The sequence below is a fragment of the Coenobita brevimanus genome, chromosome 24 (assembly GCF_032717465.1).
Source record: "Coenobita brevimanus isolate Jiangsu-jjx chromosome 24, ASM3271746v2, whole genome shotgun sequence".
Classification (NCBI taxonomy): Eukaryota; Metazoa; Arthropoda; class Malacostraca; order Decapoda; family Coenobitidae; genus Coenobita; species Coenobita brevimanus.
In genome coordinates, this window is record NC_136977.1 from 12,669,033 (window position 1) to 12,685,072 (window position 16,040).

General features: G+C 40.7%; 1 protein-coding gene across 1 annotated transcript in view; it reads right to left on the bottom strand.

Moving 5' to 3' along the window:
- The window catches only part of LOC145393430 (uncharacterized), an 86,993-nt gene that overhangs the window by 24,625 nt on the left and 46,328 nt on the right, over positions 1–16,040 (bottom strand). Inside the window, exons 5-6 of the mRNA XM_080267526.1 lie at positions 10,562–10,770; positions 2,878–2,973 (exon numbers count right to left, since the gene is read on the bottom strand). Of these exons, the coding sequence (XP_080123652.1) occupies positions 2,878–2,973; positions 10,562–10,770 (305 nt within the window). The remainder of the gene's footprint in view (positions 1–2,877; positions 2,974–10,561; positions 10,771–16,040) is intronic.

Consider the following 16,040-nt stretch of genomic DNA (forward strand, 5'->3'; position numbering starts at 1 on the left):
CTGGGTGGGCTGGGTTTACGATGGAAGAGTTGAGAGGTAGGATGGGACTGGAGTGTATTGGTGTTGTGATGAAGAAAGGTAGATTGAGATGGATTGGGAATGTGGAGAGGATGGGGGATGATAATTTGGTGAGGAAGGTGAGAAGTGTTAATACTGGTGGTAGGGTTATTAGGGGCAGACCGAGAAAGACATGGGACGAGGTCATTAAGTGTGACCTCAGGGTTAAGGGACTGAACAGGGAGGCTGCAATAGATTGTGCAGCATGGAGAGCCACCATTAGGTGACCAAGGCTGACACATGCACGCATGTTGGAGCCTTTAAAAATGAAAAGAAACGATTACATACTTCGATCATTTATGATACAGTACAGTAAACGAAGTTTGTATGCAGAATCTTTTTTGTGTGTGTGATAATGTATGTATTTGTTAACCCTCTGGCTGTGTATAGCATTCCGGAAATGCCGATCAATATGTGTCATCCATTCTGTAAGAGCCGTGTGAAAATTCCACAAAATTTCGTGCATTTTTTTAAACAGGATATAAATATGTTCTCTGAGTGAGATGCAGGGGTATTAGATGTATAGCACAGGCCAGCCTCTGTAATCATTTGCCTACTGGCAGTCATGAGGGTAAGACTGCTCGTAATCACCATAAATCCCCTAACCCCCAGAGCCCAATCGGGCTGGATTTGTGCCCACCGTTGACAGCTACGCTCTCCCATCTCACTCCTGCATTTATCCTCTCTCTCTCTCTCTCCCCTACTCTTTAGTGATTGTGTTAGTACTCTCTCTCTCTCTCTCTCCCCCCGCTCTTAGGTGATTATATTAGTACTCTCTCTGTCTGTCTGTCTCTCCCCTGCTCTTGGGTGATTATATCAGTACACTCTCTCTCTGTCTGTCTGTCTGTCAGTCTCTGTCTGTCTGTCTGTCTGTCTCTGTCACTCTCTCCCCTGCTCTTAGGTGATTATATTAGTACTCTCTCTCTCTCTCTCTCATAAAAAACACAAAAATACACCCCCAAATTGCACTAAAACCTTACAGAAGCCACTGAAAGTGTTATTTTATACTATATTGTGAATTACTGCGATAAAAGGCAAGTGATATAATTTTTTCTGCGATTCTTTCACTCATGAATACACACACATACGTACTTACATGCACATATGTACACATACCCTTCATACAGGTGAATCTAAACTAGGTTGACACTCTCTCTCTCCTCCTGGATAGAGAGGGGGAGGGAGGGAAGGAAAGAAGAAAGAGAGAGAGACAGGAAGGACCAATATTAGCCTATTTCCTTATTCAAAGGGACGCCGCTTAAGTCATTCCAGTATTTATTCTCTCTCTCTCTCTCTCTCTCTCTCGTAAATAATACAAAATACTATGCACCCACACTGCAGTGAAATCACATGAGTGGCTGGAAGTGTCATTTTATATTATACTGTGTATTACTGTGATAAAATACAATTGATTTAGTGATTTTTTTTGCAATAATAAGTGAAGTCATATGCTAAATGCATTAGCTAGTGAACATTTTTGCAGTTGCAAACCATGCAGCTATGCTATGAAATGATTCATAGATGATATTATATCAAGAAGCTTTATAAAAATAAGTGAAGTTTTATTAAGTTTGTAATGCTCTGCCTCACACTTCTACTGTTTCGCTAAACTCTAGCATAAACACTATGGAATATCGCAGTAAAATCATACGAGACTGACTAGAAGTTTTTTTGTTTTTTTTATTACAGTATTGTATTTAATGTGATGGGACAACACGGCAGTGACTCTTTTTTGTGCAAAATATATCTTGTGATTTGGTAGCTGGAGGAGGCGATTTCTGCTGCGCTGGACTATTTCCCGTGTCAGACAGGTAAAATACGCCTTGTCTTCTCTCAAAGTATTCTCCAGGCTGGGAGTACTTACAGACATGCAGTTTGTTGCAAATGACAGTAGAAAGACTGAAGTTTCTCTGATAAAAATTTTAGCTTTGAAGATTAAGGAAAAATGGGTTAAAACACGAGTTGAAAACACACCATTTTTTCCCCACTACGTCACACTGAGAACATGGCTTGTCATCACAGCTGCAGCAGCCAGTTTTCCAGCAAGACATGCTTCGATGTGAATTTATGCATGTACCAATATAAGGGAGGGGGGAGTGAGTTAGGGGGAGGGCAGTCAAAAATGGTGGGTGACAGAGCAATCTGGAGGGGTTTTGTCTGAGGCCACCCTTTGCGGGATTAGGGCGTCAGGCTATAGACAGAGAGACAGACAGACCAATTACAACATGATGATGACTGCCGTAGGTCAGTTTTCAAGTGCTAGGCAGCTCCAGTAACTGTCTAACTTAGACTACAGGGATAATAAGGCTAGTATTTTATATTTTATACTATAAGGATAGGACAAAGAATTTTCTGTTCTCCAAAAAATCAATTTAACTAAATGGCTGTGGTCCCAAACCATGTCGCAGAATTAGTACTTTTATGTATAAATAGGATAATAAATAAAAGAAAAATTTTTACAGCAGTTTCATTTTTTAAACAGTAGAATTTCACACTTTATCACTGCATTACCCTTGTCCCACATTTTATTCACAAGGACTCAGTCTGCATCCTTCCACTAGCTGTCTTTTCTGCTATATGATACACTTCCCTATCACTCAAAAACTGCATCCACAACTACCATCCTCCCTCTCCATCTGCATTCTTCTTGTTCTCAATAATCATTCTTCTGTGTCATCTTCCATACTTCTAACTTATTCCCCAGTGCTTCTTCTATATCCTATCTAAAGAAAATTTTCATACTTTTCTTTGAAACATGTAACAAGACTACTCTGTCATTAATAATTACTATTACAGGTACATAACACTTCCCATGCTTACTTGAGAGGAAAATGATGTGCCCACAATGCCGGTGATGTAGGATGACCTAGTTGCTGACCAGTCCTACTACTCTCATTAAGGCTACTCCTCCTTGCTCTGTAGGTACAAAGTGGATAAGAAACATTTCTGACTATTTTCACAGATTTGGAGATGCTGAACAGGGTGCCATGAAAAGCAGTGCAATGGTCTATGAGAAATCTGCTCACTGGAGAATGGCTGGCTAGATTAGTGACTATTATGTATGAAGTTTAAGGAACTACAGTGGAAAAGAATGGTGTACAAAAATATGACTTTGAGATCAAGTTTGGTGTACATTGGTGATCAGTTTTGAACCCATTTCTAATGATCCTTGATGTCTTCTCAAGGGAAGTTACAGCCAGCTTAACATGGAAACTCCTACATGCTGATGACCTGGTGCTTAAAACAAATAATGTGGAAGGAGCAGTGGGTACATAGATATTATGGATGATAAAATGGCTGGAAGAGCTCTGTGGTATGTGTAAGACAAAGGCACTGGTCAGTGGTTTCAGTGAGGGAACTAAGAGGCTGAACAATCTCATGCTCTCTGTAAAAAGGGTGTAAGGAAGAACAGGTATTTAACATCATGTGGATACTTGTAACCAACAGGTACACATAAGAGACGATAATGATGTCAATGGTAGGCCATTAGACACTGTTCACTTTACAAGTACAGTTTGTCTTTGCATTCAAATGGTTCCAGTCATGAGGGATGTGCTGCATTATCAAAGATATATACAGCTTGAGTAGGATGGATTGTACTTTTGTTTCAGAAAGACATTAATGATGGTCATGACAGTGCAACTGTGATCACCAATGCAAGAATCAAAAGCACCTGGAAGAAGGCTGAGGAGCTGCTGCCTCTTACATACAGAGGAATTTTTAATATATAAAGGTTAGGCAGAGCACAGTTTCCAAAGTGTGCATGATCTTGCATATGGCCATATGCCTAAAGCTACTTACTGTAGGGCCTTTCCTATGGGCCCTGTATCAAAAGAGTATGCTAAAAGTTTAAATAGGGGAAGATTTCCCTCTATTTGTAGGGATTGTTCCAAAATTTTTTTTAAGGGGATGCATGCTAAGGCTTTCTCAAGCCCTATACTTAATTATTTGTAACAAAGTATCCCTGTACCTCCAGAAAACAGAAAATATTGTAAATAGTTTATGTAAAAAACATTGTAACATGCTAAAAGTATAATGCAAGTACTGTATACAGTGAAACTGAACTGTTTGTTATTAAAACCCGTGGGGCTGTACCTTACGATGTAATAGCTCAAGGGCATGCACGGGCCCTAATCTGCACTAGTGGTGACACACACTATCATTTTTTTAAAACTGTAGTTAAGGTAGGGTGAGATCCTCAACCTGACATGCTTAAGCCACTTTCATACATTATCCATGTGATTAAGCTGAATATCAGACGTTCAGTCAGTGCTATAGGGAATAATGTGCAGGTAAATGTCCCATATAAAACAAGAAGGCTACTATTCTTAGCATACTGGCCAAACTATAACGCATGTGACAGCATCAGATCTTAGGCACTGCAAACTATATTTTTCTTTTTTCTTGCACCATTTTTAAATATTTACCAGCAGCATGGTGGTAGGTGGTGGAGACTATCATCGATTCACTTAATGTAGTGCTGCCTACTTCTTCCTTAGCCTTTATCATTCTTTTTCTGTGCCTGCCCTCCTCTCTTCCTATTTCTCCCATCTTTCCTATCACGTCTTATTGCTTTTCTTTCCTTTACAGGTGGCTTACATTGAGTGACAAGCCAAATGGTTTCCAATAAGCCAAGAAACCATTTACAACACTGGGTGGTAACCATATAACCAAACCATACGTGCTCCCTACGTGTCATCAAGTGGGTTGGTGGAGGGTCAGTGCCCCTCCCCGTAAAACAAATAACTCAAAGTCAAAAGGCTACCCCTTACGGGATTATGGTGTCTGGCAATAGATAGATAGATAGATCATATTTGTAGTTCTTGGTAATGTTTAAGGAAACACAGAACCACCTTGTTTTGCAGTTTTCTCTTTCTTCCTTGCTTTAGCTCTTCATGGAATTCTTCAAGTACAGTATTTTCCAGTCGTGCTTCCAGGTTTCAATGATGTTTCATTTCTTTTATAACAGGTAAAATGCACTTTAAAAAGGGGGGTTTATTCACAGCAGACACTATCTTCTGGTGCATGAAGACAGACAGCCACTATCTAAGAATGCAATTTTTGAATGAAATTGCCCTTACCAGCCCCTACTTATCCTAAATTTTCGTAACAACCAACCTTATTTATCCTAGCCTTACTTAACCTATTTTAGGTCAACCCAACCAATTTTATGCTAACCTAACCAATTTTATGCTAACCTAATCAAATTTCTCCTAACCTGAGCCCGAAGACAGACAGACACCATCTGAGACCACCATTTTTTGAGTGAAGTTACCTTTTATCTGTGGCCATTTACCCAACCCTAACATATATTTCTGTAATTTAACCCAGCCTTATTATCCTACCCTACCAAACCTATTTTGGGATAACCTAACCAATTTTATGCTAACCTAACCAAATTTACCATAACTTAACCTAAAGCTATCCCTTATGTAGTCATTTTCCTTGTTTACTGGTGGATCCTCTTCACACCTGAAAACACACTTTAGTACACTGAATCAACTGAAAGGCGGGTATTTTTTAAATTTTTTTTAAGAGGTGATCCTACGTCTCCGGATTACCTAATTCTTATAACTCTAGCGTTAGCTATCATATTTATAACATAAGTATTGACTGAAAAGTTTATTACTATAAAAGTATATAAAGTATATGTATAAACAAGTGCTAATATACATTATATATACGAGTATATAAAAAATTATGAGAAACTGTTTAGTTTTGTTGTTGATGGACTGTCTCAACAAAGAATAGTCACAGCAACTCCCATGGATGCACTTCCAACATACAGTACCAACTGGTTACACAGGGCTACCAACAGCCCACTTTCCCTTGATCCTGTCTTAGCATACCATGACAAAACTGAGGGCTTGCTTGTACTTTCCTTAGTGTATAAAGTAGGGACCAACATAGGTCCTCTCCATTTGTCTTTAGGCACACAGCTGATAGCACTGAAAGAGGGATGCAGTCAAGAGAGAAGATTATCAAAGATATGAATGCAATGTTGAGACAGAAGGCTAATTAAGAGGTTTTGGACAAACATAAACTAAGGTATGGCATATTGGCATGACTGAGAATGAAAAAACCGGAGTGCATCCAATAAAAACATAGACTTGGAAAGACATGCTAGGACAACTTTAGAGTGCTGGATTTAAATATACTCTTTATCTTAATCTGGCTGAGTTTTTTGTCTCTTTGCAGCTTATTTCACACTAGTCAGTGGCAGAAAAAAAAAAAAAAAAAAAAAAAAAAAATCAGTACATTCTTGCTATAGCACTTCATTATTAGTATCATATTCTAGTGTTAATTTATTGTTACAACTAAGCATTCAAGACTGAGAGATGGCAATAATGGGCCAAAATAAAGTGTAAAAGGAATATTGTGAGGTAGCAAGAGATCATGCATCCTGAAAGGCTACAGTAAGATAAACCGAAGTTCACATGAAAGAATGAAAAAGGCTATAACACAATGATGATGATGACAACAAGTAAAAGGAATATTGTGAGGTAGAAAGAGATCATGCATCCTGGAAGGCTACAATAAGATAAACCTAAGTTCACATGAAAGAATGAAAAAGGCTATAACACAATGACGATGACGACAACAACTAATTGTAGTACTGTACATCTAAAATCAGATGAAAACAGAAGACAAACATGTCCAAAGGTATCATACAGTATGGTATGTATAATTATCTGAAAATGAGGTGCTGTGACTTCTTGCAAAAGCAACCACAGAATCAATAACAATTCTGTTATTAACAAATATATGTATATATATATATATATATATATATATATATATATATATATAGTGGTAGGTGGTGGTGACCATCATCCACTCACTTGATGTAGTGCTGCCTACTTCTTCCTTAGCCTTTATCATTCTTTTTCTGTACCTGCCCTCCTCTCTTCCTATTTCTCCCATCTTTCCTGTCACTTCTTATTCCTTTTCATTCCTTTAGAGGTGGCTTTATATTGAATGACAAGCCAAATGATTTCCTGTAAGCCAAGAAACCATTTACAATGCTGGATGGTAACCATATAACCAAACCATATGTGCTCCCTATGTGTCAACAAGTGGGTTGGTGGAGGGTTAGTGCCCCTCCCCGCAAAACAAATAACTCAAAGTCAAGTGGCCACCCCTTATGGGATTATGGCGTCTGACAATATGTATATACAGCATATATATATATATATATATATATAGGCTGTAACAGATTTCCTGCTATCTGTAATAGTGTACACCACAAGAATACAGTCAGTGGAGCTCCAATTACTCAAGCTGAACTGTTCTTCAGCACTGGCAACTAACTTAAACTCTAAATAATAAAAGAACAGTTTTACATTACAGCATTATCAGAACCCTTTTCCTTGTACTGGCATGGGGATGTAGCAGTTCTACTGCCCAGAATTTGACCTGCAAGTACTTGTACCTCCTGTGACATTGTAGGGGAAGGGGGAGATTTACTTCCTATCTCATTTGAATCAGGTAGCCCACATAAGATCTATGAGCCATGCTCTTCATTTCCCCCATCCATTCATCCATCCATCCATCATCCAATCCTACGTTGTCCCATGAGGAGTGTAGGAGCCCAGGGCTAGGCAAGTTGGTCCTGACATTTAAGATGAGAGTTACCACCCTCACTCATCCCTGAGTGGCATCATGTGAGCAATAAACCCCAACCACCCCTTGGATATAAACCTACACAGACTCAATCTGACTGGAGTGGCTGGTTAGGGTGGTTATGGCTACGTATGTGGGTGCTCACACCCAGGTAAGAGTGAATGGAGATATGAGTGATGAGTTTTCCGTGAATGTTGGTGTGCATCAGGGGTCAGTCTTGAGTCCCATGTTGTTTATCATGGTACTTGAAGCCCTTTCACGTGACTTTAGAAACGGACTCCCGTGGGAGTTGTTGTATGCTGATGATTTGGTGTTGATTGCAGAGAATGAAAGGGAGGCGGAGGAAAGGTTTAGGAAGTGGAGAGATGGTATGGGGCAAAAGGGTTTAAGGGTAAATGCAGATAAAACAAAAGTAATGATATCTAGAGTAGGTGGCGGTACTGTCAAAGACGAGGGAGAGTGGCCATGTGCAGTTTGCCACAAGGGCGTGGGAAGTAATTCCATCTTGTGCGGTGTGTGTGATAAGTGGGTGCATAAGAGATGTAGTGGTATCAGAGGTAGACTGCGAGATAATGCTGATTTTATGTGTACGGCGTGCCGGGGTGAGCAGGTGGAGATTGTCAGATGTGAAAGGATTGAACTTGCTGGTGAATCTCTTGAGTGTGTGGAAGAGTTTTGTTATTTGGGAGACATGTTGTGTGCTGGAGGTGAGGCTGGAGCTAGCTCTGTGGCTAGGGTGAGAAGTGGTTGGAAGAAGTTCAGGAAGCTCTTGCCTCTCCTGAAATTGAGAGGGCTCTCCCTACGTGCTAAGGGGTCTTTGTATGCAGCATGTGTTAGGAGTGTAATGCTGTATGGCAGTGAGACCTAGGCAGTGAAGGAGGAAGATATTCGCCGGCTCAGACATACAGAAATGACAATGATTAGGTGGATGTGCAGTGCGTCCCTGCGTCCAAGGCCTGGAGAGGCTGGGTTTACAATGGAAGAGTTGAGAGGTAGGATGGGACTGGAGTGTATTGGTGTTGTGATGAGGAGAGGTAGACTGAGGTGGTTTGGACATGTGGAGAGGATGGGGGATGATAATTGGGTGAGGAAGGTGAGAAGTGTTAATATTGGGGGTGGGGTTATGAGGGGTAGACCGAGAAAGACATGGGACGAGGTCATTAAGTGTGACCTTAGGGTTAAGGGACTGAACAGGGAGGCTGCAATGGATCGTGCAGCGTGGAGAGCCGCCATTAGGTGACCAAGGCTGACACATGCAAGCATGTTGGAGCCTTTAAAAACGAAACGAAACGAAACGTGGGGTTATGAAGGGTAGACCGAGAAAGACATGGGACGAGGTCATTAAGTGTGACCTCAGGGTTAAGGGACTGAACAGGGAGGCTGCAATGGATCGTGCAGCGTGGAGAGCCGCCATTAGGTGACCAATGCCGACACATGCAAGCATGTTGGAGCCTTTAAATATGAAAACGAAACCACCTTAATTACCCACTAAACCACCAGGTGCCATAAGTTGGTATATGGTTACCACCCAGCATAGTAAATGGTTTTCTGGTGTAAAGGAAACCATTAGGCTTGTCACTCAGTGTAGAGTCACCCATAGGCAGATGGAAGAGGAAAGAATGAAGGAAAGAAAGAAGAGGAAGGAAGGAAGACAGGAAAGGGCAGACACCCAAAGCGGCACTACATCGAGTGAGTGGAAGGTGAGTGCCCCCACCTACCACCAAGTGCCTCCATCTCATGTTACTCTGGGAAACTGGGCTAAAATGATCATGATGATAAAATCATGCTATGTTACATAATTCTTCATCATATGATAATGCAGCTGTGCCACACACATACTGCAATAGCAACTTAATGAAAATGATGCAACTGTATGAATATCACCTTAGCAATGGAATCAAGAAATTGCAACAGTCTAAGAGTAACAAGTAAATGATTACTGTTAACAGCCTATTGTACTGGTGAACATACAGACAGCTTCTTCTTTTGTATTTTCTTTATATTATTTTGAGATCTTAACCCATTGGAAGAGGGGGAAATCAGGTTAGGATAATGACAATGATGAGCCTGAAGAATATTTGAAGCATACAGTACACTCAGCATATTAAGAAATAACAAAAGAGCAACACGCATCAGAGTAACAAAGTTCCACATACAGTCTGTCCTCGTCTAACATGGTTAATTGCTTCCGTACCCCTACCGTGTTAGAGAAATTTCGTGTTACAGAACTCTTGAAACCCCCCATTTCCTTCTGCACCCATAACAAAAGTCCACTTTTTCCCCCCCTTGTGGTGCGAAAGTTTTTAATACCCCTCAATTTTAACCTCCTACAAAGCATTAATATGGTTCAAAAAATTACAAATGAGAATTATTACAGTTAAAAGCCACATTTTATTTAACTTATGGGAGGATAAGAGGAGACACACTATGCTGGAGAGGAGGTAGAGGGAAGAACAGTGGTTAAAATCCTTCAAAGTCAATAGCACTTATAACACTTCTCACATCATCATTTATGTTATCCATGGTTTCTTCTTCCTGCTGGCGTTGGATATCCTCTTCCTGGAGTTCAGCTGCTGAAGCGTGATTGGCTGGGAGGTAGATGACGCCCATTGGCAAGGCAACAATCCTATGATTCATCTCACCGCCCATCCGGTTCAAAAAACCGTGTTAGCTTCATCAATGGCCATGTTAGAAGCAATATTGCTTCTGGAAAATTGTACCATGTTAGACCATTTTTACGTTAGGGAAAACTCTGTTAGTCGAGGATAGACTGTACCTGGAACATATTACGATCACAAATCATTTGAAATCTTTCTCAGTAACTGTACCTGGTATTCAGACTGAATGCACTGCACACTATATTTTGTTGGTCTACCCTCACCTTAAAGCTTGAACGGTTGTATGGTGAATGGCATGGCTAGCCCGACGGATGTGTGTCTGCAGAGTCTCCAAGACGGGAAAGGAGCGACCACAGGTACACAGGAGACGAAGGCCACAGTGACGGCTGTGACGAGCCAAGAGAGCTGTTGTGCTGAATCCTTGACCACAGTGGCATATATGGTTCCTAGCAGCATGAACCTTCAAGTAATGCTGGTGCAGGAGTTAAAAGTGTATATTACTCTCATGAAAAGTGTTTCATTTGTCAAGCAAAGTATTTTCTGGCAGATATACAGTCCTTTAATATAGTGGTTCTCAAACTTTTAAGCCCGCAACCCACAAAACTGTGAAAGGAAGGCTTGCAATCCCACTCTCCACCAAATCTTCACATGCATGAATGCGCACGTGCACATGCACACACGCACGCATGCATGCGCACACACACACGCACTCATGCATGCGCACACACACACACACACACACACACACACACACACACACACACACAAAGCAGCTTACAAATTGTTACTGTATTTTCATGTTCGTTGCTGTGCTGTGATACTGTGGACATGTACCACTTTCAATCAGACTGATACCAAATTATCAACTACTCTAAAACCAGACAAACACTTCAAAACAGACACTGATAATTAGACATCCAATGCTTTAAAACATCAAGCAAAATCGGGCTAATTCCGAGAAATAAAAGATTTTTTTTTTCTATGAACTGGATATGCATTATAATGATTCTGCCAGCATGGACATGCATATCAATGGAGCTGAGAAAAAAAAATACTGAATGCGTGAGATGATGTTGTTGATGAGATGGTGAGAAAGGAGGGGGGGGTAAGTAGTGGGAGAAAAATCTCAATCCTGAACAATGCATGTATCTCTTTGGATTCCATTTGATCATCTCACACACACACACACACACACACACACACACACACACACACACATACACATAATTAACTGGAGATTTCAATACAAATATAAACTGGAATACTCTAGATGTAAAAAGCTGTGACAGCCGTTGGGATCAAAAGCTCCTAGATCTTGTACTGGAGTTTTTCTTAACACAACATGTAAAGGAAAACACCAGAAAAAGGGGATTTGATGATCCATCATTACTAAATCTTATATTTACCAGGCAAGATAATATCAACAACATACTGTATCACCCTTCATTCTGCAAAAGCGACCATGTAGCAGTAAATTTCAATTTTAGGATTGTATATGATATAGTAAGCAGAATTGAAAGTTACAAAAAAATCCATCCACCCATCATCCAATCCTATATTGCCCCATGAGAAGCGTAGGAGCCAGGGGCTAGGCAGTTGGTCCCGACACTTAAGATGAAAGTGACCAGCCTCACTCATCCCTGAGTGGCATTACATGAGCAATCAACTCCAACCACCCCTTGGATATAAACCTTCACCAGCTCAATCCGTTTGGAGCAAAATAATTACCCACTAATCCACCAGGTGCCAAAATATGGTTAAATGGTTACCACCCAGTGTAGTAAATGGTTTCCTGCTGTACAGGAAACCAATTGGCTTGTCACTCAGTGTAGAGTCACCCACAGGCATAAGGAAGAGGAAAGAATAAAGGAAGGAAAGACAGAAGAGGGAGCGTAAAGTCTGTAGGCAGAAGGACAAAGAAAGAATGAAGGAAAGGAAGACAGAAGAGGATGGAAGGACAGAAGGGTGGAGGAAAGGAAAGGGCAGACACCCGACAGCAGCACTACATCGAGTGAGTAGATGGTGAGCGCCCCCATCAACCACTAATCCTAAACTACACAAAGACCAACTACCATGACCTAAAGAAGTACTTCACTGAAACAGATTGGGAAAAGGAGCTTAGAAGACAAGATATAAATGTTATATATAGAAAATTATGTTAATTATATGAAACAGGAGTCCAAAATTATATCCCTAAGCACAAAGAAACAGAAATCAGGATAAAGAAGTGGTTTAACAGAATGTAAAAAATAAAATGGGAAAAAGAGACTTGCTGTGGAACAGATACAGAAGACACAACAGTGATAGGGCATATAACAACTATAAACAGGCAAGAAATGATTATAAAAGGATAAGGAAAGAAGCTTAAGGGCAGTTTGAGGAAGATATTGTAAATAAAAGTAGTGATCAACCAAAGCTTTTTCTTACAGCTACATCTGAAGCAAAACCAAAGTTAAAGAAAAAATACAGTCCATCATGGATGAGGGGATAACCTATATCCAAAGAAAAAGATATTTGCGAAGTTCATAACAAAAATCTCCAATCAGTTTTTACAGAAGAAAGTAATTTTGAGAGAGATGGAAAGGAACACGAATGTCCACACATCTACGATTACTGGAACAAGAGGTACAGGAAAAATTGAGTAAATTTGACAAAGGAAAAGCAAATGGTCCTGACGAAATTTCAAGCCGGGTGCTACATGAATGTGCAGAAGAGTTAGGCAGACCGATATATTTAATATTCAAGGAATCCTTGACTCAAGGTAAACTACCAGATATTTGGAAGAAAGCAAACATTGTTCCCCTATTCAAGAAGGAAAGAGACAGAATCCACTCAACTACAGACCGGTATCCCTGACAAGTGTTGTAAGGTAGGTAACAGAAAAGCTAATAAGAAGAATTTGGGTAAACCATCTGGAAAAATCTATCTATCTATCTATCTATCTACTGTACTGCCAGATGCCACAATCCCGTAAGGGGTGGCCATTTGACACTGAGTTATTTGTTTTACGGGGAGGGGCACTAACCCTCCACCAACCCATTTGCTGATACATAGGGAGCACATATGGTTTGGTTATATGGTTACCACCCAGCGCTGTAAATGGTTTCTTGGCTTACAGGAAACCATTTGGCTTGTCACTCAATGTAAAGCCACCTGTAAAGGAAAGAAAAGCAATAAGAAGTGACAGGAAAGATGGGAGAAATAGGTAAACAGGAGGGCAGGCACAGAAAAAGAATGATAAAGGCTAAGGAAGAGGTAGGCGGCACTACATCAAGTGAGTGGATGATGGTCGCCTGAAAAATACAATATGATAACAGAAAGATAGTTCAGTTTTGGAAAAGGAAAATTATGTGTTACAAATCTATTAAGCTACCATGATAGAGTTGCAGAAACACTACAGAAAAGAGAGGGATGGGTGGACAATATCTATTTAGATTTTAGGAAAGCATTCGACAGAGTACTGCAGCAAAGACTTTTATGAACACTGTATCATCATGGAGGAAGCCGAGGTAATCTGTTCTGTTGGATGCAGGACTTTTGCAGAAAAAGGGAAATGAGAACAGTACTCATGGGTAATTATCAATGCTGGATCAAGTCATGGCAAGGCCCTAGGCCATTCTTTCACGAGGCCCATCAACCTTTCTTTTTCGGTAATCAGAATTCACAGTTTTCGTAAATACTTCAAATTACTGTTTCATAACACCAGTTCGTGACACCATAGGTACACAACACAATCAAATCAGAATGCTAATTTATTGTGACAATGAAAGATAACAACACGCATATAATTAAAGCAGCACTTTTCTGGTTTTCATCTTGGAAAAATCATTAATAACATCACCAAAATCCACACGCTTCATGATGTCAAACTCGATCATCAGCAGAGCTAGGTTACACAGTCTGTCTTGGTTCATGGTTGACCTCAGGTGATTTTTCACCCGTTTGAGAACAGAGAACGACCTTTCTCCTTCAGTTTTAGCTGCCGGGAATGTTAAATAAAGCCAATACATGATTTCAACATCAGGGAACATTTCGGTGATCCCCGAGCTACGCATGTCCTGCAAGATGACTGAAGGTCGGCACTTATCAGGCAGTATTTGTTTCACATATTTTGAGAACTGCACAATTTCTTCGACAAACATGGGTTCGTTATCTGCCAAGATGTGAGCCTGCAACTTCATTGCCACCGTTTTCAAATCATATTCTGATGTAGAGGTGATTCCAAGCAGAACAGCAAACCTGTCCTGCAGTTCGCAGCAGACCTTCTTACACTTCTCCAATTCCACTGCCAATGTGTCTAGAATGCAGAAATATGTGGCCATTTTGAACTTCTGTTTTGGGGACAGTTAAGCTTCAGTGTCAAGTTCCTCAAAGGTCTTTCCACTTCCTCGAACGCTGCTATTCTGCTTGAGAGCTGGCATCCTGGACCAACACATGAGCTTTCTTCTCGATGTCTTCAAACAATTTGTTATTGCGAAGTGTTGTAACGTAGCTGTACAGACTTTCACATAGATTCAAACATGTAGCAATGCCTATGTCTAGTTTCTGGAGACTCTTATTGGTGTCATCCAGGCGTCTCATCACGCAAGCCCATACTATGCACAGGATGGCTGTTTCTATTTCTTCCATTTTTTATGCCAGACTGGATGCTTCGTTTCTGGTTGATGCTGTTTGATGAGAGTCCTCTAACAAGGCAACCAACGCTGCTCTTACTTTGGGGAGGTGTTTTTCCAATGCTTGTGCAGCATCAGCTAGAGCTGACCATTGTATATTCAACAGTGATTTCACTGTGGATCCGTGAGTTTCGGCTTGGAGACTACTCCATCGATGAGTCGAGGCAGAGAAGTTGTACACTGCCTGTAAGAACCCAAAAAATGACACTGCATCGACACAGCACTCTGCGGTGAAAAAGCTGACCAGGTTGAACGAATAAGCCGAATACGGCACATACTCAGCCAGTGTTTTAACTGTCTTGAGTTCAGCTTGAAGGCCTTGGTATTTGTCTGACATATTGCTAATGTTGTTATAGCTCTGGCCACGACAATCGGCTATCGATATGTCACACTCATGGACAGTCTCATGAACACCAGCCATCAACATTTTGGCACTGTGACCCAGTATGGGGATAATTCACGAATCGTTCCACAGGTACACCACTCGGGCTAACATAGCTTACAATGAATGCTAATCGATCGACGTGTGAAATGTCTGGTGTTGAGTCTACGCTTACGGCATAGTATTTGGCTGCACTGACTTCAGCGACGATGTAGGAGAGGACTTTCCATGCCATGAGAATTAAGATTGATGATTTTGTCACATGTTGTCGAAGACATGTATGAAACATGACCTGACCAACAATACCAAATCATGACACATGATCTGCGATGAACAGGTCGAATTCCACCAATAAATCGATAATCCCCAAGAAGTTTCCATTGCTTCTGGACCCGAATATTCCGTCATCTCCACGTAACGGTAGACCTCTCTCAGCTAAGAATTTGACAACAGCAACAACTCGTTCCAGTACTTCCGTTCTTTTTTGTACAGGTCTCCCTCGTTTTACAATTGGTATGCGTTCCTAGAAAGGCAATCGTAAACCGAATAATCGTAAAGCGAAATTAAGGTTTAATGGAAAAAATAGGGATGCGTTCCTGGACTCATGTATAAGGAACCCAAGACCCATACAACTGATCTAATATGCAATAATAATGATGATGTTTTATGTATTGTAGTGCATCTGAA